Genomic DNA, 24,982 nt, shown 5'->3' with positions numbered 1-24,982 from the left:
ATGGAAATATTTCCACTGGAGAACAGCCTACTCTGCAAGTGTTTGCAGAGTTAGCATTATTTGCTTTCTGCATACTTTTATAGTTCTTAAACAGCTCCTCTTAACTGCACCTTACACATCTTGCAGTCAGACACCGCTTAATAACTTCACACTTTATCTGGACTCCACTGGAGCTGCAGATGTACCTGGTGGACATTACTGTTTCCTACAGTTTTAGTACAGTTCCAAGCAGGGAAGCAGAGACAGACAAAGGCTGTATGTTTATTTTTGTGTGAATCTTTTAATGAGTCGTAGCTTATCATGTCATTCAAGCAATTAGAACACACATTCAGACACCTGGCACTAGCTATCTAAATGTAAAGCTAGCACTATGGTGCCGAACCACAGAATGACTTAAAGACTTAGAAAAAGAGTGGTGGCACGTGTATGTAAATTCCAGACAGAAAGAATCTATTTTTTTAATTAAAAATGACAAGTTACATCAGCCCTCCAATATCTCCTTTACAGTTCCTTTCTATTAATTCCTTAAGATCTTTTTAACATCCCTACGTGTATACTCAACTCCCTAGCTCTGCTCAAGCCACACGAGATATAACACGGCCAAGGGGAACGTGGTAGAGATTCCCGCCGTTGCTCTTGGAATGCCACGGAGTGATTAACACTGACCCCGCTGCTCATTGAGAATGCACTATTAGGATATGCAAAGTAACTTACACGGGGATGGAGAAAGGCTGTACTCCTATTAGCATTCATGGGAGCTATGCAGCTACAGTCTTGTTCATCAGGTTTGGAATATACCCTTTTGTTATTGATGGGAAAATGTCACTAGTTACAAATGGTTACACACAGGGGTGTACCAGGGTCAAAGCAAACTCCAACACTTTCTTTCCCCCTGTAAGGCAGAGTGCTGCTTCAGCAGTTCTTTTTTTGACCTGATGGTACACCTCTTTAGATAAAAGAAATGGTGAAATCCCCTGCCCTGACCTTTTCTGCAGCCTCACCACCCAACGATTAAAGAAAACCTCCAAAAGGATCTGCTGTTAGCGGTGTATGATGGGACAATCATCAGACACCGCTGCAGGCACCACTGCGTATGAAGTCTGCCTTCAAACTCCTCTCCAGGTCCACCCACAGCTCTGAGGGGTCTCATAAAACAGTCTTTCAACAGCATGAATAGCGTCTGAGTCATCAGTTTCCCAGCCACAGACAACTACAGTTGCTTCACTTCTATTACTGAAAGCTTCCTTTAAAAAACAAAACAGTGCTGCAGATATTCTTTGCCAGATGTGGCACAACACCTCTCAATGGAATTCCCACTCACAAAGGTATAACAACTTTTCGTCACCTTGAGATCCCACGAGAAAACTTAGCTGTTAATGGGAAATTAATTCAGTTCCGTCACCTTCAATATTGCTCTTGCTGGAAATTCGGTTGGTGGAAGATTCAATCTGCTTGTGTTGTGCCATCCCCAGAAATACAAAAAATCATCTGGGACTCCTACAAGTATGTTCACACATTTGTCATGTACTCCGACAATCCAAGCTTGTCTTTGTTGTGGAGCAGCTTCCACATAAGGCTGTACCTGAGGCCCTTGAAGAGGCTATGAAATACCCTGAAGCAAATAAAATATCCCTAGCTAGGCTCCTAAATGATTTAGAAAGAGTCTCCTGACTTGTAAGCAGCTTTGGTTTGAAGGAATGCCGATTATACTTGGCACCTTCAGCAATATTTTAACAAATGCAGAATAAGAAAGCCTGAAAACTAGCTACCACTAACTGTGCCCGACTTCCCGCAGGAAGGAAATCCTATTTACATGTTTGTGCTGTTCTGTCCTTCTCCACAAAGGGCAGCGATCAGACCTGCCTAATCCTGCCAGCTCCGATTTTATGCTTACTTGTGACTTCTGCACCCAAGAATATTGATACTCTTTCACGCAAACCTTCTCTTACTTACAACATAGAACTTCTATGCTCTTGACTGAACACCTGTGCTGAAACGTACTGCTTCTCTTGTGGATGCTGTTTGGCTAAGGAGTACCTAAACAGCCTTAGGAATACTTCAGTTTTACCCCATCCATCCCTCGTCCACATTAGAGCACTATTTTAAGGTAGATGCTGAAATACCATTCTCTTTAAAATAAGCTGAGACACAAGGACACACTGGCCCTTGACAGCTTATTTTACAGTGCCTGGAAATGGGGCTTCAATTCTGTTCAGTTTCTGCGGGTGTGAGGCGTCACACTCAAGAGAGCTGCACAAACATTAGTTCTGATGTCATTTAGCTTTCAAAAGTCACGTCATAAAATAATTCTAGTTTTGTTAATACCAGACCCATTTTTCACCTCTTTGGTTGTTCGGCATTCTGAAAACATCGTATAGCAAAGCTCAAAAACAAAAGGAAAAAAACCCAACAACCTACTTGAAATTACTTTTTCTTAAGATCGGGTTTCGCCCGTTGAGGAATCAGACTGGCAATCCCATTTGTCTTCAGCAGCAACGCAATCATTTGTTACAACATATTCAGCCCAACCTTAGAGCTGTCGAGTTTTTCTAAGAAATATCGTACTTGCTCCTGCTGTAAACAAAAGAACTTGCTTCTAAGGCCGTGTCAGAAGAAAACCACAGATTAAATTTACTAGCTAGACTAGGAAGTTTTGCGATTGACTCAGCAGCTGCACCGGCTGAGGAGTCAGTAGTGAACATGACTGTTAGGGAAGGAAAGCTGAAATATCTACTGGGCTTAACTTATAGTTTCTCTTTCATGACAAAAAAAAAAAAAAAAAATCGGCATGGGCTGAACACCTGCTCCTCTGCAGTACTAGTCCTGAGGAGGGGAGGAGAGGGGTGAAGGGATAAAAAGAAGCTGCCCGGCGCCTTCCGAGTGAGCAGCGCTGCGGAGCGCGGGTGCACGGGCTCCGGGAGAGGAGCGGCGGCTGCTGGGCCGAAGCGGGCTCGTGGAATTACCTGACCGGCCCCGACACGCCACAGCCCCGTACTGAGCCGCCTCCGTTCCAGCAGAACGGCGTGTGAGCCCGGAGAACCTCACGGCCGGGACGCCGCCTGCCCCCGCTGCCCCCGGGGCGCTGTGCCCGCCCGCCGCTGAGGGGGGGCCGCGCCGGCGGGACGCGGCCGGGAAGGGCGCCCCGCCTCGGCCTCCAGCGCCCGGCAGCCCCCCCGCGCCCTTCCCTCCGCCGAGGCCGCCCCGGAGCGGCGCGCCCCTCGGGGACTGACCCCCGGTCCCGCGGCAGCCTCAGCGGGTCCCGGCGCGGCCGCGTCCCCTCAGGGGCGAGGCGGGAAAGCGCGGGCGCGCTGCGGGGACGGGCCCTTTAAGGGCGGGCGCGCGGGCGGCGCGGGGGCGTGGCCTCCCTGCGGACGTGGCGGGGCGGCCGCCGCCATTGCGGCCGCGATGAGGAGCGGCGGCAGGTAAGGCCGCGGCTCGGGGCGGCGGGGCCGGGCGCTCCCCTCGGCGGCGGCGGGGCCGGCCGCCGCCTCGCCGGGAGGGTGGGGGCTCGGTGCGGGGGGGACGCCAGGGCTGCGGTTTGTTCCACAGAGCCACCCGCGGAGAATGGCCGGCAGAGGCGCTGGCGGCGGCCTGCAGCCGCCGGCCGTAGGGCAGGCGCCCGCCGGCGGGCACCTGTACCCCTTCGTGATCGCGGAGAGCGAGGCGCCCGAGGAGGACGGCGGCGAGGTGTCGGAGCTGCGGCCGCGGGGCCGGGAGAAGGTGCGGAGAAGCGCGTCGAGGGACCGGCTGGATGACATCGTCCTGCTGACGAAGGATATCCAGGAAGGGGACACGCTGAACGCCATCGCGCTCCAGTATTGCTGCTCGGTGAGTCGCCGGGCGGTGCGGGAGGGTGGCGGGGTGTTCGTGTAACGGCGTGCGGCGGTCCCAGCTCCTTGGCTTTCCCGCTTAAAGCTAACAGGCGTAAGAAACGGGTGCTTGCGCTGGTGGCTCGGCCTCTCAAAAACGGCGCTTTTCCTGGCGCTGTCTTTGCAGTCGGGCTTGGTGGAGGGTAGTGCTGAGCCCCCATCAGGGTTTTTGTGGAGCCTATTAAGGGAGGGAGGAGAAAAAACAAAATACCTCATTGCAACTTGAAATTCTGTTAAACTGCCTCAATACTTATCGGCAGGAGCGTATTGCAGGGCTGGGAGCTCTCCACCCACCAGCCCCAGGCGTTCCCTTCTGGTGCTCGGACCTGGCTACTGCTCCTGACTGAGACTTCTTAAATTAGTCTGGTGCATGTGCTTCCCACCCAGTGCTTTGGGCTGGCCAGTGCTAATTAAAAGAAGAGGCTTCTCTCTTGGTTGGTGTTAGCCTTTGCCTGTAGCCAAATTTAACAGGAAATCAGCTGTGTGTGGTGGTGGACAGACGACCGAATGTGCAGTTTTCGAGAGGTGAAATTTAAAATCCATATTTACAGAAATCTTGCTGTCACGTAATTCTTCATGCAGAAACAAAATTAGGGGCCTCCTGTCGTGAGCTTAGGTACCAGAGACATAATTATTTCATAATCATGACAGATCTGAGCCTTATTAAGCAGTTCTTGGCTTCAGAACCCACAACGGTTGGGTATTTTGAGCAGACTGACTAGATCAGGCCTCAGATAAGAAATAAATATGACGGAGCTTCACTCTTTCTTGTAAATTTGTGGAGAATGTGGAAGAGTGGTCCAGGACAGAACGCGTAACCTTGCACTGATCACTGGGGCTGAATGCTCCATTTGGCAGTCTTTGATGCTCAATCTGATTTATTCAGCCTGGTACATGACGTGTAACAAATACACCGTCAGAGGAACCGAAACACTTCTCCGTGTTAGAAGGCTAGTGCAGTGATCGCCCTAACTCACTTTTCCTGGCCACACCTGTTATAAGTGGAGCAGTCACAGCAACAAGGGTCTCATGACTACCGTGTTTTCTGTGGTGGATGTCCTCCCAGTGAGGACAGGAAGGGTCTGAACTCGGGTACTGTGCGTCTTAAAATGGGCACAATATCTGTGTGCTTACTGTTGCAAAAAAGTAGTGATTGTTAAGTATTTCATTATGGTGAGGTTTGTGGTTGTGCCTGCTGTGTTGAGGGGAGTTGCTGTCTCACAATGAGCTGATAATTCTCTAAGGGCACTTAAATCCTTACAGAGTATTTTGTGTTAGACTTAAAAATCTGAACTTACTGAGAGCAAATTGAGAATCATTTTGATCAAGAACAGGGAAAGGGGAGAGCTGATGTGATATGGGAAGATGACAGTTTTAAGCTATTCTTGGTTTATGCCTTAGCCCCCAGAAGCAGAAAGAGTATCTAAACAGCTGTGGCTAGATGAATTGGAGGCTCCTCATTTTTAATGTTCCTTACACGGAAGTTTTCAATTTAACTAGGAATTCACAGTAATCGATTTCATTTAAAAACACTAAGGTGAAGTCCCCCTCATGTCACAGAGACAGTTGCTACTGGTAGGTGAATATACGTTAAGTGAATATATATGTGTGAAGTGACTTCTAGTCATCTAGCTTCAGGTTACCTCGTAATTACCTTCTGGCTTTAGATTTGGTCTTTGACCCCTTCTTGCCTCATACTGTTTAAATGGGTATCGGTTTAGGGGGAAAAAAAAAGGCGAAAAAAAACAAAGGCCCTGCCTTTGTTTCATTAGGGAAGAATGTATTTCTGAAGGATGTGGTATTCTTAGAGCGCTGCGGTTCAATGAGCTTTGATATTTAAACTGTTGTTTTTATTTTTAGGTCGCAGATATCAAGAGAGTTAACAATCTTATCAATGATCAAGACTTTTTTGCCCTGAGGTCTGTGAGAATTCCAGTGAAAAAGTTCAGTGTGTTGACTGAAACACATGTCTCTCCAAAAGGAAGACCAGTCCTTCGGCCTGCTCACTGCTCCCCAGAACCGCAGGAAACGCCGCCTTCTGACAAATTCTCCCCTAATGAGAGTGCTGGCAGCTTCTTAGAAGAAGTGGATCGAGATATAGAAGAAATAGTGAAGTGTAATGATACAAAGAGAGAGAATCTTAATGAAGTTGTTTCTGCCTTAGCAGCCCAACAGGTCTGCTTTGAAACTGATGGTAAAACTAAAAAATGCAAGGATCCCTACTACGGAGCGGATTGGGGCATAGGATGGTGGACAGCTGTAGTGATTATGCTGATTATTGGCATAATAACTCCAGTTTTTTATCTCCTGTATTACGAAGTTCTAGTGAAAGCAGATGTCAGTCACCATTCCACAATGGAATCTTCCCATTTGTTTGTCACAGCAGCATCGCATCAGAAGCAAATAGAAAATGGAATAAATCCGGCAAATATTTTAAATGTCGATAATCAAGGAGACCTTCAGCCTTAACAATGGAAAACCCCAGGCAACTGTTACTCCTAGACACGTAACATAGCATTAGATAAAGGGGAAAACACAGAACACATAATGCATCTGGAACGCAGAGAAAATGTGTCCTGATGTGTGACTTGCCTTTATGGGCAGCACTCAGTACGAGGGTGTGTCTGTGGAGCATGTAATCTCTGAATATGCCTGAGACAGGTGATTTTAATACAAGGTTGGGATACAAATTTAGGTATAAAATTGCCTCTGAAGCTTTGCACTTTTTTTCTATTTTGATAGGAATATGTTTTTTAATTAAAAATGAGATGAAAAAAATGTAGTTTGAGCTAACACATGAGGAGTCTCACTGTATGTTTTACAGCCCTAAAATGGGCATTTGGGGATATCTAACTTTTAAACATCTTAAAGTATTTATAGAATGCATAAGACACTTGACATTTTAATATCAAGTTTACAGTTGTCAGTTAAAACTGTGTTCTCATAATTTTATCTTTCTTATAGAGTAAGGGGGGTTTTTTTTAAGAAAACCCAATCATTCCATAATTAATTGCCACTATGAAGGTCTTTTTTTTTAAAGTGGCTTTTATAGACGCAGTAGCTAATACTTAGGCTGGAATCTTCAAATCTTGTGCTTGTGGTCAACTCTTTCTTTAGTATTTTTCAGTATAGGCAGTAGGATAATTTGTTTTCTGTGACACTGTGCCTCAACACAGTCCAGTTGAGTCTTGCTGAAACTTCACATCCTTCCGTGGAACCCTCCTGAAAACTGGCTGGACTGGACTGCACTTCTCAGCTGTGTATAGGATGAAAGAAGTGTAGATCTCTGGCACCTTGCCCTGACAGCTTCAGTAGTCTTTATTTTATGCTAATAAATTTTTTTTTCCCCCCTCAGTGAGGACCAACCCATAGAGCAGTCATGCGGGTACCGACTACTCATGGTCATGTTGCCCATGAACCTCAAACACCAGCTTTTTCCTGAAATCTCCTGGAAAACGTCAAATGAGATTAATGGCTGCTAGAAAAAAACTTAAATTGCAGCAGAATAGAGCAGTTGCAGCTTCAGACTTGTTCTTTAAGTAGCAGCGTATCCATCAACCACTCTGTCCTTGAATGTTTCACTTGAGGTTTCACAAACAACCTGGTTTTTTTCCCCTCTTTTCTTCCCTGCCTGAAAATGCTACAAGATAAACTAAAAAACCCTGGACTCTTCCTACAGAAAGAAGGAGGTACTTGTGTACTTGGAATATTTTTAAATAAAAATTGAGATGCTGCCTATAGTTTTATTTGGTTATATTTGCTTTCTGGAGTGAGATTTCTGTTACCCTATTCAAAGTACCATTTGTTGCCAAAGCCCCAAATAACTGACTTGAATAGGATTTACAAAGAGAGACATGGGAAAATAACCACTGTCCTTTTAACTACTGTTATAAGCTTTCCTTTGAGTGTCTTGGCTAAGTATTTATGATACAAAAAACCTGATAAAGTGAATGTTTCCTGACTGTTTGAGGTATTCTAGAGTGCTCTATCACCTTAAGTTTTGCAAGTAAAGACTCCTGCCCCATCTATTCTTGGGGCAGTTGTTCACTGGCATGCCAAGTGTAGGAGGATGAATTGAATAACTTTTAATGCAGCAGGCCAAAGCTTGAAGGGAAATGTGGTACAGTTGGATCTGTGAACTGTGATCTGTGGCTCCTGAACCCTTTGATCAGAGCCATATCTGTGGAGATAGCAAGGCTACTCATAGTTTCCACACTAGAAGAGGGATTGCAATCACACATGAACTTCATGCTTCACATAACGCTTGTTTTCAAAGGTCTTTTCAATTAATAGTTCTTTGAATATGCCAATTAAACAAGCCTGAATACTGAAGTACTGTTTCTGGGTACGGGTGTAGGAAAAATAGCACTGAAAAATAATTTATGGTGGCTAAAGTGATAGAGGTTCTCTGGCTAAAACTTTAAAAGGTGACTTGCTCTAGTCCAGACGCCACAGCTTTGGCACACAAAGACAAATATTCTTCTCTGTGGGACTGAAACTTGGCACATGAGGGGTCTGTGTTTTACTGCAAGCTTGTTTGCTGGTTTGCTTCTTTCCCCTTCAGCTTCCAAAACCTCAAAATTTTTATCCTTCCATTTCTTACAAAATTGTCAACATGAAGTTAGCTGTTGTGATGAGGTACCGTAAGCCTCATTTACTGCACGTGCCTGAACTGGCTGGCATTAAAGTGCCATCAGTATAGAAGTGAACTGACCTTCAGCTGTGGTTTGACGGTTGGGAAGGTCTGTTGATGTGGGCAGAGAGGTCAGTTGTTACCTGGTGGTTTTCACCCTGTGGTAGTTCAGCCTGATCGTTCTCTAGCGCATCCCAGGCTTTGGCTTTCCCGGTGCTGGAAGGCCTGTGGCTTACTGTGACTGAGTTAAGGGCCTTTATTTACCTTAGGATAAGAAGTTGTTAGAAGAATACAGAGGGAGAGCTGTTTTATTAGTCCATATTATGCTTTTAACCAAGAGCCTAGCATATTTTTACTGTTTTATTACGTAGCATATTTTCAATTTAGAGAGTTAACTTTGTTAGAAGATACAGTACATCTCTTTCCAAGATTGTAGAATTCCTGATACTGTCTGTCTACAAGCATCAGCTGGCTTGGATTTCTGCAGGATGCAAGGATGTTTACTGTTTTTTTTCCAAAGTACAACACAGCTGGCAATGCATCGCTGCACGTCAGCCCTGAATAAACAGGATAACTGCTCTGTGTGGAACTTAAATCTGATTTAAGTTAAAATCTGTCAAGTGAGTCTTTTAGGAACTGACTTGTTTGGAAAAAAAAAAAAAAACAACAACAAAACAGAGTGGTAAATCATAGATTAATTACAACACATTGTTGATTGGGAAGTTGGTTCTCAATTTAAGTGCATATTGCACTGTTGGATCATGTAAAATGTAAATGCTTTAAATCTGATACATTTTGGAGTATGTTGTCACAAATAGTCTTTGTATAACTATTTTATAAAGGCTGAAAATATAACTTTGTAAAATAATCCTGAATGAGGACATAAGCCTTCTTTTAAATACTCCTGCTCCTCTGCTTTGAGAAGAACCTAAGTAATAACGTGTAAAATAAAGATTGCATTTTAGAGTGCACTGAAAGCAGTGCATATAATGTATTCTTAGCTCTGGATACTTTGCATGTTTTATTACAGGAGGCCACTGCTTTTATTTGTTTTGGCTCTTTTTTATGTATGATCTAAAATACAGATCCTTGGCCAGTAAGTACATGGCCTTGACATCTGCCATACCATCAGTGGAGCCTTCACGTGTCATCCTGTGCATGCCTTGTGGAACTTGGCACTTTTCTGCATAAAGCTCTGAGAATTTGTTAATTTCTCCTGAAATGAGGATTAAGAAACAGGCATGAAAAATCAAGGTAGGGATCAGTGAAGTTCTTTGGTGGTGCTCTCCCTGCACGCTGAAAGCAGTGCCTTGTACGAAGTAGGGTTTGAATATATGCCTGCCCAAACCCGAAGTCTGCTGAGACCCAAAGAATAGTCTAGGCTTTATCAGCATTATGATCTTGCAATAAATTCCAAGCAATTGGAAAATCAGTTTATAAAAACAGCTGTTACGCCTCTTAACAGCACCACCTCGTTTCAGTGCAGAAGTGCCTCAGCAGAGAGCTGTGTCACTGCAGAACTCTGCCTGTTCAGAAACCTTGGCTTAGCTGCCATTGTTAAAGTTGTCCTAGAGGGTCCATCCGGAGGTCAGAGGTGACCATAGTTCACCTTTTACAGGTCTCAGAAAGACCTGATTTCTGCCAGAGCGCTATTTCTGAACAGTACAGCACGAGGCAGTTGTCTCTCCCGTTAGCAGTATGGCGAATGAAGACAGTCATCGCTCAAGATTTTGTGTCTGCTACAAAATGAGGTATCAAACCTACTCCAGCAAGCCACAGCTCGTGACCAAACTGTAACTCGTGCAGTAATGCTTTTCCAGTGTTAACTCCCCAGCTCTGTCTCTGGCAAAAGCCACCTGTCTGCGTTCCTTGTGTGAGAGGCGAGGAGCCTCGCTGTTCACCTTGCGTGGGGGGAACAGCCAGTAGAAGATAACACTTGTTATCCTTGAGGCAAGCGAATTTGATTTTCAAGATGCTTACCTTGTTCAGAATGTCTTCTGTCTCTCTGGTGTTATCACCTGCGAGAAAGAGGCACGCCTGTTCAGGAAACAACTGCTGGCCTGTGTGGTGTTTAAAGGAAATGGACAGACAGAACACACTTCATATGCAATGCAGAAGCATGTTTATTAAACATTATTTGTATAGCTGTGAACAATTCAAAATAAAATGGGTATACTCTGAAGTCTGACCTGCATAGCATTTTTAGTTTCTTTTCTTTTACCACTGGTATGTATTTCATCAGAACACATGAAAGCTACACCTTAAGGAATTAATTGTTTCACACAGAAGTTCATGGAATAATGCAATGCTGTTTTCCAGTCACGGGTGAGGTAAAGTACTGCTTGACAGAAAATCAGACTTGAAGGAAAACATCTGTAGTTTCCTTTGCTGATAAAAGAATTGGTTTTGGTTTAAAACTGTTCTTTCATTAGCCCCAGTAACAGCACTGGTTATAAGGAACAGAATGTTTTAAGTAAAAAACCCACAAAACAACAACCCTGATCTATAGTAATATATTAACACTGACCAATAAGACTTTGACCATCAAAGGAGCACAGGACAGGGAATGCTCTGTCACCGTGTTCTTCAAGTATTTAATCTCGGGAATAAGCTTTCTATGCTTCAGCTGTTGGTTCTTAAATAAAATTGATGCCAAACATTCTGATTTAGCTATTCTTCGCATTCTTGTCTTACTTCCCTAATTAAAACCTCATGCATCAAAATACTTCACAATCTTTACTTACGTTTTGGTTTTTTTTTTTTTGTATTGTTTGCTATCTGTTAAGTTTCTGCCTTATTTGTTGCGTAGGAAAGTAAATAAATGCATTAACCATGACATAGATAGCTGTCGTGTGCCATCTCACTTAACAGCTCTGTGAGGTAAGAAAGTTAGTATCCCCTTAAGAGGCAGAGAAACTGAGGTGAAAGACTCACGTTTTCATCTCTGATCTGTGTGCCACTGGTGAAACCCAGGATTCCATAATCTCTCAGTCTTAAATTCTACCATATATTCTTTCTAAGGGAAACTACCCTTAATTATTACTTCTATTACTTCTGTTACCTCTGTATAGTTAAAAAGGTAACACATTGCTAAATATTACAGTCCCTTTTTACCAAAATACTAAAACTAACAGTTAACTAGAATAATTGCTCTTCAAAATACTCTCAATATGTTGTTTGTCCATATTACTAAGGCCCTTTCAAGTCAGTTTATATTAAAGTGCTCTGTTGTCAATTATTTTCAGTCACCTGAATTTGGAAGTTACCTAAATTCAGAAGACAGCTGCCAGATATGAGCAGCTTATGTCTGTAAAGGCCATATATCTTTTTGCTGCAGTCATGAGGAACTCCACTATTATTTTCAAGATTTGACTGCTAAAGTGTAGAACTGTGTAGTGCAAATGCTTAGGCACAATTTTGATTAAAATGCATACATTCTTTCTCTGTGCAGAGGCAATACGATGGCATTCAGCTTACTCGATCGGCAGTAATTGCAGAGAACCTTAAAAAAGGCGTATGTCTGCAAAATATTTGGCAAAAGAACAAAACAAAAGATCCCGCATCCTGTTTTACAGCCTCGTACAAATTAAAAATAATTGTTCAACGTGTTTCTGGAGAGTATACTTAAAACCCACAGAGCTAAAGAATTGGTTCTGTTGATACTCAGCGTGCCTCCAGAAATCTACTTCAAGTAGTGTAAGGCTTGAGCAGTGTACCACCTAGAAACAATAGCTAATACGTCGCTTCATCCATATTGTCATCACTGGCAACATCAAAGTCATCTCCATCTTCAAAATATGAAGCAATGTAGTCATTTTCCTAAGAAAAAAAAAAATAAATCACTGTGTCTGTGGAGGAGGCAATTTGTGAAAGAAACATGCTTTAAATTGCACTTGAGCACCCATGTTTTGAAACAGTAATAGGAGTTTTTTCTTATTTCTTGGGAATGAAAAAGGAAAACACTGTAATGAAATTCTGATATCTACAAAAGAAGAAGAGTCATCACAGTTTTAGTGATGAAAATGAGTAACTGTATGTATTGATTGTGGCAGGACACATTCCTGCTTGCAAGATCTTTTTTTCAGAGCTCTTTGGGAGTAACAAGTCTAAATCACCCACTTAAGTGCAACACAACATAGTGCAACAACGAAAATTAATGTAATAATGGCTCTCATAGAGCTCTCCCTCAGTGCTGGAGAAGCAAGGGACATTTCTCTGGCCGACAGCCAACACACTACTGAATGAGTGGGAGGTGACTTTGTGTAAATAAGAAAACAAACATACCTCTTCATGCTCCTCTTCATCAGGTTCCTCTGATTCTTCTCCTTCATCATCTTCACCTTCTTTCTCTTTTGTTTTGTCTTTCTCGTCTTCAGATTTTTCATCTTCAGATTTTTGGTCTTCATCATCCTTCCCTTCCAACTCCTGTCACAAGGCAATGTTTTACACAAGGTAATCCCATGTTACAGCAACAGCATATCCTCCAGCTACCAAAACATTATGCTGCAGTTAATAGCAAGACAACAAACATAACAATGCTGCACAATGTTTTTTGTCAGTATTTAAAACAACATGATGTGAAGCACAATAACTTCACAAGGGCTTACTTGATCAAGCATCAGCCATCAGATTGGACTAAAAAAGTGTGACTTCTGTAATAAATTATTTCCCTTTACCATCCACTGTTAGAATAACTGACAGTAATGTCATACTTGATAAAGCAATACCTCATACTGCACACAATAATGTTCCTGCACCAAACAACGGATGGATTACCGGGAGAAAAAAATACAAGGCTGTTTCACCTTTGAGCTTCCCATTCCCACATGGTGGGTAGCCGCCTCCAAAACAGAGGTTGCTTTCCTCCTAAGTTTCTCTTTCTGTATGTTTCTTCCCTCTCAACTTACTAAATTGTTTAATTCCCAACAGCAGTATCTCGGTGAAGCAGCAATAGATTTAAAAGCTCTGGCACCAACTTCAAGAAGCTCTGCTAGTAGCTATGCTGTTCACAGTTTGGCTGCATCACTACCCGGGGAAGAACAACTGGTCGTTGTGTTCGAACAGGAGCAAAGAAAATCGTTTCTCCACAGGCAGGCTCTATCCCTATCCCCTCCCTTGTGCTATCACACTGCAGAACAGTTGTCTGTCAGATTAACAAGACAAGGCTGGAAAATGGCTACACTTGGTTATTCCATTTGTAACCAAAAAGCATATCAAAGGTTTAATTTTCCTTCAGCAATTTCTATTGTACAATTTAGGATTAGTACAAACATCTTACCTCAATTTTTTTCAGTACCTCCAGGTTACTTTTAGGCTCAGATCTTTTTGCCTTTTTTTGTTTTGCACCTGCTGAAATAAAATACATCACCATTATTTTTTTACAGAAGAACAGAAATTCTCTTATTTTACTTGCTCTTAAGAACTTACATCTTGAGTATGCCACAGAAATCCCATACCATCTGTATTAAAATTACCTTAGACTTTGAGCTACATCATTCTTGGAGGTGTAAATGCCCAATTTATGGAAGTGATGCCTATAGGGCCAGTCTGAATCTCACTTCAAACAGACAGTTGACCAAAGGTTCGGCCAGAGTATGACGTTTAGCATCACAAAATACTTTTCACCTAGATACTCACGGTATGTTAAAAAACTAGAACAAAATCTCAATTGTTATCTTTCCTCATCTTGAAAAGATAACATCTCATGAATGTTACTGACTTCTGCAACATGACAGCTGGGTGCTTTGGACAGGTGATAGATAAAAAAAGGCAGACAGCAGTTTATTAGCTCAAATGCAGTAGGCATGGTTACTGCAGCTAGAAGGCTTCTGGATCACCGCTGGCTCTCATGAGCCCACAGTAAGTATTTGCACCTAGTCCCTGGATTCATGAACATTATCAAGTTACTCCCTACAATCCAATTATGTAGTGGAGCAAAGGTCAAAAATAGCATTCCACAGAGCCAGCTAATTGCTACCCGGATTTCAGCACCCTAAACTAAGGCTGCCCCAGTTCCATGAGCACAGTTGGACTGGTAGATGAGGACAAACAAACCCCTCCAGAACCAGAGATGTTACAGCACTCAGAGAGCTCTGTGAGACATCCCGTTCCCACAGTGCAGCTGTCCTTCAGCTCTCAAACTGAAAACACAGGGCTATTCCTGACACGGATTAGCTCTTCTCAGGAGGGTAAAACTGCCTGTGTGATGTGCCATATTGGTGTAGCTACAGCTGCTGAGGGGCAAGGCATCTTCAGGCAAGCTAAGGTGAGTTGCCCCTTTTTTACGCTAGGCTGCACTAAGTGGTATCAGAAAAACAAACAGTGTGCATTGATGGAGGGGAGATTCTTTCTGGAGCAGATACTAACCTAGATGTGGTTATGTATTTTATCTGGCCTAATACTTAAGGAAGCAGGACACTAAGAGCTGCTAAGAAGACAACTGTATTTTGTCAAAAGCACTTGTCATAAATAGCATGCATTTCATTTCAGTGTTTTGCCTAGGAAGGGATTACGTGACAAAAGCACTGCACGGAGCTGAGGGGAGTCAAGCTGCTCTGTAATAACATATGAACAGCATCAAAGCAAACACATCCAGAATGAAGTAGGCTTTTAGGGGAAACAAGCGAAAAGTGCGATTCAGAATTGTCATTTCTGCACAAACCCCTGAGGGCTTTTAGAGGTAATGCCTATAGAACAAACAGCCTGGAAATGAAAACAGACATGCAAGATCTTTCCTTAAATGCTGGGTGTCCCTGGAGCTTATCATAAAATTAGAGACACTGACCCACTCTTAGTAGAACTTCAAGCAAAATAGCTCCTTACATCCATATATCTTAGAGGTGCCGTGGAGTGCATCTAATCTCTCCAAATACCTGTTCTCAAAGTACTTGGGTGTAAATGTATACATCTGATTGCTATACGCATAAAGCTGGCCTACAAGAGCTGAACCCAGTCAATGCTTTTCTTACCATTTTTGTTTGGTTGGTTGTTTTTGGCAGGCACCACCAAAGTGAGAGGTGTGTAAAAACGAAGCCATTCCTGTACACGTTCCCAAGACCACTCCCGCCATCTACAAATCCACCCTAAGATGTCTGTCCTCAAAACACAACAGAGAGACCTACCAGAAGGGCTAATGTGTCACTGATCAGCTATTTACAAACCTCTTGAGTCATAATGACTTTTGTATGGCCTCTGTATCATCAGGATTCCCCCAAAAAAGCTGAAAGCATGTGATTTTTGCTTTTAGAGGAACCTCTTTTTTTTGATGCAATCAAATTGTGATGGTCAGCTGATTTTTGCCATTACAGCTATGTAAGAAAATGTACTTTTAAGAGCAAATAGAGAAACTGGCACAAAAGAGGAAAAATCCCCCACAGTGAGCAGTGATTCTCTCTTTTTTTATGACAATCACAACATCATCGAAACAAGGAATAGTAAATTGGGATTTATGATTCCATTGGATTCTGGGGAGCAAATTATTGCATATAGGCTTACAAAAGCCAATGCAGTTTCTTCTTTTGGGAAAAAAAAAAAAAAAAAAAGTAGGTATGTAGTGGTTTCATCTTTAGAGATTTTGCAAGTATGTACTTTTCAGCTGAATCTTGCAGTCTACCTTCAGTACTATGCTTCTCAATGACGCTCTTAAAAGGAACAAAGCTTCCAGCTGAGCCAGTCTCCAGGACTACTGCACATTCCCTTTTATTTTTCTATTTTATCCTTGAACTGAAAAATGACACATGAAAGACTTGGACAAAGAGAACAAGAAAGTAAACAGTTATATATAACAAACAGCTAGATACAGGAGGCCAAGTGTTATTTCACAGACACAGAGCAACAGACTTCTACAGAAAACGGAAAATAACAGTCATGCATGCTAGAAAACACTTTGAAAAACAAATACACGTATGATGCTGTATAATAAGAAATTTTTTTCCTGTAAGAACCAATACCAGCTCCAACTGCTGTTGAAGGATCTGGTTCACAATCCTGCAGAAGAAAGCTGAAAATAAACAAAGAAAGTAAAACTAAGGAAAGTAGAAAATAACCTACACTGAATCACATATAAAAAGCTTAAAAAAATGCAAAAGTCAACAAAATCATAAACAAGATAACTGAGAAACCCAAGATATAAAGAAAATCTGAACAGCCAGCTATTCATTAAATAGGATGTTGATTAAATATACAAACTTTAAAAACAAAAAGTTTTGTGGTTTTTTTAACCTTTCACTGTTACATATTTCATATGTTAATATTGCACATCACTATGAGAGGCAGGAAAGGAAGATAAATCTCATCCAGTAAGTTAAAATACCCTACAGAGCGAAGCAAAAACCACAGAAGACTGGCAGACTAGTAAATTATTTAAAAAAAAAAAAAAAAAAAGTCAAAAGCCCTGATTATTCAGACTAATTAACATTTCTAACATTTTTTTTTCCTCACAGCCAGCTCCAGTATGTCTTCTATCAGTCAACTAGTGTGTACTAAATGCTTTTAAAAATATATATATAATATACCTTTTTTGGTCTTTTCTTTTGGCTTAAGCTCTCTTGGGAGTATTTTCCAATCTGTTCAGAAAAGAGCTTTAATATACATGAATTATGATTTACAGCAGTAATCCTCCCCCTGCCACCCACCAAGGAAAGGTAGGAGCCCCTGTTGTGTTTGACCCTATTTACGAGCACGCCTAAGTGTCTTAGCACACAGCTCTTTCATGGAATTAGTGTTTTATCACACAAATCTTTTATGGAATTCTAGCTGTACTTTAAAGCGAGGAACAAGAGTGAGGACTGGCATTCCACCCACTTAATGACAACTGGCATCTGCCCCAAAGAGACAAAGTTCAGCCCTTCCAGTGGCTCACATGCCCTTCAATTTAGATTCTATAATTAGGTTTGCAGTAGTGAGCTGCACAGATATGGTTGTGGAAGTTTAATGTTATAAAACCCAGCTACCTGTGACTGAGACATCAGGTTGAGTTATTTTTAGCAACATCAGTGTTTGCTCCCAGTTCAAAACTGAATCTGCATGGCGAATTAGGAAGAAGGAAAGCTGGAGTGAGAGCTAAAGCTTGCATCCTTGCTGCAAACCAGTTGTTTCAACTGAGTAAATAAATAAAATCAGATCCTTTTTCCTTTTTTTTTTTTTTTTTGACAAAACAACACTTTGCCTTGATTTGAAAACACGTGAAGGGCATAACAAGGAATACATGGCTTGGTGAGGATTTGCATACTTTCTTATTGCTTGAAAAATAATGAATCAAACATTTAAAAGTGCAGAACATTTCACAGGTTAACAAAGAATTAGCCTTTGAAAACCTCAGATATTACCTGGGGTCCATGTTGCGCGCTCCTTTCCACTGTCCTGGTACCTTTTACTATACCTCTCAATGACTACAGAGAAGGAGACAAAGAGTTATTGAATTCAGTTAATTAAAAAGGCAAATCCAGACACCATCTTTGATCTTTTCCCATAACTAAACATACAGTGTATTTTTTTAATCTATTGAACACTTTCTTGTGCTGTTGTCAAACACTTAAAAAACAGTTTCATGTCACTACTTTGAGCAGTTCTCATAACTCTGAGGACTAATCACTTCTAGGAACTAAGTACAAAAAAAAAGGCATTGCTTTGCATTTTTGGGTATCTCCTTTTGATCAAAACACTCCCTCCCCTGCCCAAAAAAGCCCCCGCAAAACCCCTCTAAAATTATTATCATTTATACTTCTATCGCTGGAAAGCATGAAAATATAACATGCAGATACAGTCAGGTAAGCTAGGTTGAAACATCAAATGAACACAAACTCTTCTATTATTCAACAGTTTCACAATCAAAACTTTGCTACAAAACCAGTCAGTGAGATTTGCCACCACTGTGCTAATCCTAAAACTACCCAGAATTCCCAGGTCTCAGAAGGCTGCGTTTCAGACTGATCACAATTAGCTCCCCAGACCTTAAATAATTTTGCAATGGCAAAGCTTTACAGCCTAACAGAGATGTGTCCTAAACAGCAGCAACACATTTTAGTCCATTTAACCTCTTTCCAGGCTAACTAAACTGAGAAATGCACTGTAAATATTACAATAGTTATGCAGCGTATTTGTACTGCAGAAAAACTTTCTTGTATAATCTCTAATGTCAAAAGCAATGTCACAGCTTAAGTATTTTCAAATCAGTCCCATTTTTTCTTACCAAATTACCATGCCCAACTGCAAAATCCACTGAATAGTACTGCTTCTGACTGCACTAATAACTCACTACCCAAACACGGGTAATTTTTGTGGATAGTGTACAAAAAATGGTAACAAAGACAGACTGTGACTTTTACAGTCAAAGACTTCTAAGATACTCACCAGAAAAAAGGAAGGGAGAAGGAAGACATCAGAAATGAAGCTCCATTTTAAACTTAGTTATGAGGAGGGTAAGCAGAAGACCTACTTGAAACAGTGCAACGAAGAGCTTGCATTTAAAATGACAGTGTCTCAGGGGACATTTAATGTAGGTGGCCTTCACAGATGCTGTTGGGAAACTGTCAGCACACAGAGGGAAAGAATTCTGATAGTAGTTCTGTAATTCTGATTCAGCTCGAGGCTCTACAGTGAAGAACTAATTGCTGATGCCATCAGCAAAAAATACGTCTGACTGATTCTCGCCACTCACGGCTAATGAATTAATTCCAAACCACTGCCACAGTGACAGTAACCCAGTCACAGCAGATATACCTACAGGAAAAATATGAGGGATTCATAGCTTATAAAGTGAGGAAAATAGAGAACTTAGTGTAGAACACGCCTGCTACTCACCCAAATGAGTGCTGAAATGAATGATGAAAATCTATTATCCATGGCACACTAATGCATCAAAATTGCCAGGTAGTATTAGACGTGGCTTTCATTTCCTACCTGAATAACGAAAGAAAGATAGATAGCTATGTCCTAACTAATTAAAATGTTTCCCTTTTCACACTTCAAAGGACCATTTGGCTCACAGATGTTGTGCTGAGGGTCTAAACCGATCCATTTGCTCTTGCAGCAAAGCCAATTCAAGATGTTCCTGCCCACAGTCCCCCTCCTGCCTCCCTCTTAGTCCTACCAGACGATTTGATGAAATACAGGGGAGGAAAGGACTCTAAACCAGGTAACAGAAAAGACCAGTTAAAAACCATCTACCCTGGGGGAAATTATTTTCTTAGAGCTAGGCAACTTCTGCCACATAATGCAGTGCCAGAGACAACTGCATACTGTGTCTGAGATGAAAGCAAGCTTTTTTTTAAGCTGCAGACCACCACTGATTTAATTATAGCCCACCCCTCCGATGGGGCATTTTTGTACAGCTAAAGGTTCAGTGACAAGTTACCTCAACTTACCCTTGGGGGGATGATGAGAACACTTGAAGCATTATTTGAGTCTATCAAGCAGCTGTCTACCTGCTTCCCCTGCAACTGCCAGTTTTTGTAGGAAAAGAGCCTTCAAAGCTGGCAGTTCTAAGAGGCATACTCAGCAACAGAGAGAGACCACTTCATCTCAGAAAGAAGGCTGCAGAAACAAAGACGATTTTGAGGCAAACAGTAAGAACGACCACATGAGGCAAAGTTGGAAAAGAGAGGTATGGTTTCTTGGAAGCAACCCTGGCCGGCTTTCAGGCATACCAGTTTCTTTCTTTGTGCCTCAAACTGAAATAACAAACTTCAAGCCTGACACTGATCAAGAGCACAGCAAGCCTCGAGTGCAATGAGAATCCAAAAAGACTGGAATTTGTTAACTCAAATGGAAGAGGAGATGTGATAAAAGAGTAATTTGGAATTCTACCACCACAAAGGGATCTCTGGAAATGAAGATCAGACCTGTTCTTGCCTCATAACCAAGGTTCTACCTGGCTGCACTGTCAGGGTCCACCCTGGGCCGTGCTTGTGCTGCACTACAGCTGCCTGATGTGTCGCGGTGGCTGCAGGGCTCCAGCTGCAGGTCAGAGGGAATACTCTGCCTTTGGGGGTCAGCACCATGTTCACTGCTCACACTGCGGTGTTTCAAACAGTGCTTTCGTACAAGAATGAGCGGACAATCAATAAGGTGTGTTAATCGGTGTTACATTCAAAGCCTAATTAAAAAAAGAATGGCACGAAGTCTCAAAACCCTCTAGAATTCACTGCTGCACCACGAACAAAAATTACCAAACTTCAGAGGGGGTTGAACTATAGCACCTGTCTCGTATCAACATCATGAATATTCAGTCAGAAAATACTCTGATGGCTTTGGTGTGGAAATAAACTTCACGTTTTAGAGTTCAAGTCAGCTCTTACTACTCAAAATCATGACAAGACAGCAGATTTTTTGAACATTTTTATAAAGCTTTTCAGCAACTGCCTACTGGACCGACTGGGCCTAGGGTCTGACACATGCAGCGTTTCCTAATTGTGATATTTCCTATTTTCCTGTAACAGCACTTGTCATTTACACCATTCAGAACAAGCACTCCGGAGGATGACAGAACTAGGCAAAAATCACAAACAAAAATAATCACTCCTCACAGTAATAACCTCCTGTGACAGCAAGATTTATAATACACCCACAACAAGGTAAACAGACATTTAAAATTTTTCCTACCCTGCTCCTCTTGCCTTCTTTCTCACTAGCTCAGTTTTCTGACCAGGAAGCTTGGATTTTAACAGTGTAATGATGTATGACTGGACGTCAAGTACAGCAGAGCAGTTATTGTTGTCAAACAATAACAAAGAAGTTAATTTTTAATTACGTATAAGCAAAAGACATTCTTAGCTCAAGAGAGTAAGATCAATGTTTCACTTCTCATCCAGCTCTGCTTCTGATGCAAACCTCAGTAAATCACTTATCCTCATCTCAGTCTTCATATTTCAGGGGACTTGTCAGTAACACTTACCCATCCTTCCTGAATGGACTTAGGGGAAAAAAAGTTAGTACCTTTCAGAATGTCCAGCCATTGAACATAACATTGAATATTTTAAGTATCTCCTTACACAATTAAAATGGAAGCTGAATCTCAACACTACTATTTACTATGGATTTCTTTGCTCCAAGGCAATTTTTTTTAGAATATTTTAACATGTAGAAATGTCTGTTTCACTGGTACTGGTTAGCATACAATTGAAAAGACTGAATACAGTTGGTCTCAATGTTTCTTACGGTGCATCAAATGGAACAGATGTTTGATATCTCTTTTATTCACACAGTAGTTGCTTTCTAGTTGCAGCACTTGTAGGTGTGACCTACAACTTCAGTAAGCGTAAAGGCAGAAAAATTTCCTACCACTTTAAGCTGCCAATTTTTATTCTCATTATCATGAGAATAAATACATTTTCCACACAAAAATTCAAAACAAAATACATTTTTGATACATGCATTTCGCTACATTATCCTTCACAAAACAGTGACTACCAAAGATATAAATAAAAAGCACACAAACAAACCTTCATGATGTTCTACCGTCAAAAAATATGGCAATGTTGTCATAGTTCCTCTAAGTTCTTGTTTTAAGGCCAACATGTAATCTTCATCTTCCCCTGTTTTCAGAGGCACTGGCTTATTGTCTGTACTCTGAACAAATTATGTTAATTATTTATAAGGTCTTAATATCCATCAAATATACAGGAACACTAACAAAAGCTACAATAAACACAACTAATCACAGAAGAGTGCAACTATGCATTATGCTACTTCACAAGTATACTTTATAACATTCTGACATACATAACTACGTTTACAACTAGGTGGATACCTAATATGTCTTCGCTATATCTTTGTGCAAAAATGTATCAAGAAAACACGGAAAAAAAAGTATTAAAACTGCGAAATAGTCATTCATAGTCAGGCTAAACTCTTAATTGCCAAAAGCAGTTTTTCAGATCACCTTAACATACACAGAAACCATTGTTTCTCTCTTCAGAGTAGTGCTGGCCTTAACCTCTTCTGTAACAGTGTGTTAATGACATTAGGTGTGATTACTCTGAATAACACGGACACCCGTTCCAAGACCATTGTCAGGTTGCATCATCATACAACCAGGTAGCACACAGGTCCTCACACAACTCAGTTTCTATCAGCTGAATTTAAATGAATTTTTAAGGTTTGGATTTTTTGGGTTGGTTTGTTTTTTTTGTTTTGGTTTGGGTTTTTTTTGGGGGGGGTGTGGTTTTTTGTTTTTTTTTTAAAGTATGAATCTTGAAAATGAGAAATACAAATAAGCGAAAACCATTTGTAGAATGTACAGAACACTACAGAGCCCAAGACCGAAGCAAAGAATGGATGTTGTTTCTCCGACACAAACCTGGTGCACAATGAATACCTGAGTGGCAGGTTGCAAAGCACAATGTGGTACCTGAAGTCCCAGAGCTGGATCAGGGATGGAGTTTACTGCTTCCACCTGTATTCTCTAGCTTGCCAACATTTTAAATCACTAATGTTGCTGAGGGTAAGCTGATGGTCCTTAATTGGGTTTCTAATTGCATTTACAGGAAATTCCTAAGAAGTCAGAACGTGTCTATTAGAAATACACAATAGCAACAATTCACTGCTTGAAATAATTTCACTGTGAGTCAGTCACCATCTGTAATATAATTCTGGTCACTGACCAAATGCTAAATTTAACTCCTGACATTTGTATCGACCTTAGTTATGCCACTGGGTTAACTTTGATTTTTTTTTTTTTTTTTGGGTGGCACTAGATTTCCCTGGCAACTTTAGCTTAGTTCTGAAACTCTGTTGACAGAGGGAAGAAAGCATCTTACCTTCTCCATGGTATACTTTAGATACACTGAGGCTAGTAATTCCTCTACAAGGCTGAACCACTGCTGAAAGTACCTGAAGAAGCTGTAGTTCACCCAGAATTCAGTTTTGCCATGCTAAGAGCAGACTGCAATACCCACATTAGGAGCAGTTACAGATGGCTTAGTATCAATGAAATCACACAACTTAATCGTGAAGGTGGACTAAGAGGATATATGACATCAGGTTCAGTAAGTGAAGTAACTATTTGGAGAAATCTCACCATAGCACCAATTATACGTCAAACCTGCGAGTTCTGTATCATAATACAGAACCAGGGAGGTGGTGGAGTCCCCATCCCTGGAGGTGTTTAAGAGTCAGGTTGACTTAGCGCTTAGATATGGTGTAGTTGGGAACTGTCAGTGTTGGGTTAACGGTTGGACTGGATGATCTTCAAGGTCTTTTCCAACCTAGACAATTCTGTGATTCTGTGACAATGTGAGATTGAGAAAAATTTTGTGTACCTTGATGAAATCCTGACGTAATTGGGAAGCTCTTTTACATAAAACTGCAATGTGGTAAGACTACTTTTCTGCCTCAAAATTGCCCAAGCTTCCCTGCACAGCAAAACATAGTCAGAAAACACTCTTTAATTTTCAAATACATCCCGAATGCCAAATGTCAATTATGTTTCCTTGATTACATAAAATATTTTTTAGTTTTTTTCAAACTATTTTCAAATGCTGGCTGCTGAGGTACAAGACAATCATCCAAAATCTTTTATGTTTGCATCAACAGTAAATTTCTACAATAAGCAAATCCATTCACAGCTTCGAAGACTAGTCTAACTTCATTGCAAACAAGTTCAGATAGCCATTGTTTCTGTTACTGCAATGCCCAGAAAACCAAACCACAAGGAGGCCTTTAATGACAAACATCCTGCAAGCAACCTAGTTAAATACAGGATACAATAATTAGCAAAGGGACAGAATGTAATAACAAGAAAAAGAGCGATTTACATTAAATACTTCAAAACTGACCTAAAGCGCTTAGTGTTTTTCAGATAACTCACTACTTTACCTAAACAGGAGAGTGCATACACTTTCCCTGCACACAGAGAGCATGCTCTCAGGTACCTGTGGTACTTACAGGGTACGGTGCTGGAGGCTGTGACACGTCCTCAGGCAGAGCTGCACCTTTAGCAAAGCCAATAGCCTCGACGTTGAAGGTAAGCGCAGCACGTCCTCTTCCTCTACCAGCCATTTGGAGTTACTGAAAATACTACAGACTTTTTAGAGTTATTTTCGTTACACATATCAAACGCATGTATACATTACCGATAAAATCAATGTCTAACAAAGATTACAGTCATTTTAAAGCCACTCTCAAAGACTGTTTTAAACAGCAAACCATTTTCAATGGTTCAAAGGTTCTTAAACAAACTATAAATTTGGTACATTCCCTCATTTCTGCCAGACACCCCTGCACACCCAAAATTACCTCCTACCTTAGGAATTATAAATTTTTTTCTTCTAAACCCTAGATGTGCTGACTTAAGTTTAATCAGGGTAGAAGAACCAGAAACAACAACAACAAAAATGTTCAAGGACCCTGAACTTTCTGGGAATACATTCTGCAGTTTCTGAACTCTTCTTCAAAGAACAGTTTGTCACTAATGGCTTCTTCACCCTTCAGATTAATTTTTTTTCTTTTATCTTTGCAACTAGCTTTGGGTACTGATAAAGAG

The 24,982-nt window shown here is 41.3% G+C and overlaps 3 protein-coding genes across 9 annotated transcripts in view; 1 reads left to right on the top strand and 2 right to left on the bottom strand.

Moving 5' to 3' along the window:
• Positions 1–3,229, bottom strand: part of ADGRV1 (adhesion G protein-coupled receptor V1) — a 308,947-nt gene extending 305,718 nt beyond the window's left edge. For 3 of the 7 annotated variants that reach the window (XM_074932927.1, XM_074932932.1, XM_074932931.1), the window contains exon 1: positions 2,419–2,794. The gene's annotated coding sequence lies outside the window, so the exon portion shown is untranslated. Of the gene's footprint in view, positions 1–2,418; positions 2,804–2,963 lie in introns of those variants that run through there. The other 4 variants (XM_074932928.1, XM_074932935.1, XM_074932934.1 and 1 more) reach the window with 4 other exon arrangements.
• Positions 3,230–3,364: 135 nt separating this feature from the next.
• On the top strand, positions 3,365–7,609 carry LYSMD3 (LysM domain containing 3). Its single transcript, XM_074931287.1, has 3 exons — positions 3,365–3,422; positions 3,550–3,828; positions 5,730–7,609. Exons 2-3 carry the CDS (start codon positions 3,565–3,567, stop codon positions 6,336–6,338), a joined length of 873 nt encoding a protein of 290 aa, XP_074787388.1. The 5' UTR covers positions 3,365–3,422; positions 3,550–3,564; the 3' UTR covers positions 6,339–7,609.
• A 109-nt stretch (positions 7,610–7,718) lies between these two features.
• Positions 7,719–24,498, bottom strand: POLR3G (RNA polymerase III subunit G). The gene is made up of 7 exons (XM_074931288.1): positions 24,385–24,498; positions 21,942–22,068; positions 17,829–17,891; positions 17,016–17,066; positions 13,781–13,851; positions 12,787–12,927; positions 7,719–12,321 (listed from the first exon to the last, which is right to left on the bottom strand). Exons 1-7 carry the CDS (start codon positions 24,496–24,498, stop codon positions 12,235–12,237), a joined length of 654 nt encoding a protein of 217 aa, XP_074787389.1. The 3' UTR covers positions 7,719–12,234.
• Between the last annotated feature and the right edge of the window lie 484 nt (positions 24,499–24,982).

This window comes from Athene noctua, chromosome Z (assembly GCF_965140245.1).
Source record: "Athene noctua chromosome Z, bAthNoc1.hap1.1, whole genome shotgun sequence".
NCBI classification, from domain to species: domain Eukaryota; kingdom Metazoa; phylum Chordata; class Aves; order Strigiformes; family Strigidae; genus Athene; species Athene noctua.
This window is presented reverse-complemented; position numbering and strand designations above follow the sequence as displayed.

What these genes read in the sequence shown, in the direction of transcription:
- POLR3G (XM_074931288.1), bottom strand. Translation starts at nt 24,498, where the DNA reads ATGGCTGGTAGAGGAAGAGGACGTGCTGCGCTTACCTTCAACGTCGAG. An exon ending in GACGGTAGAACATCATGAAG is followed by an intron (nt 17,892 to 21,941) that starts GTTTGTTTGTGT and finishes CCTTCTCTGTAG; the next exon opens with TCATTGAGAGGTATAGTAAA. An exon ending in AAAAGAAAAGACCAAAAAAG is followed by an intron (nt 13,852 to 17,015) that starts GTATATTATATA and finishes ATTTTATTTCAG; the next exon opens with CAGGTGCAAAACAAAAAAAG.
- LYSMD3 (XM_074931287.1), top strand. Translation starts at nt 3,565, where the DNA reads ATGGCCGGCAGAGGCGCTGGCGGCGGCCTGCAGCCGCCGGCCGTAGGG. An exon ending in CGCTCCAGTATTGCTGCTCG is followed by an intron (nt 3,829 to 5,729) that starts GTGAGTCGCCGG and finishes TTTTATTTTTAG; the next exon opens with GTCGCAGATATCAAGAGAGT.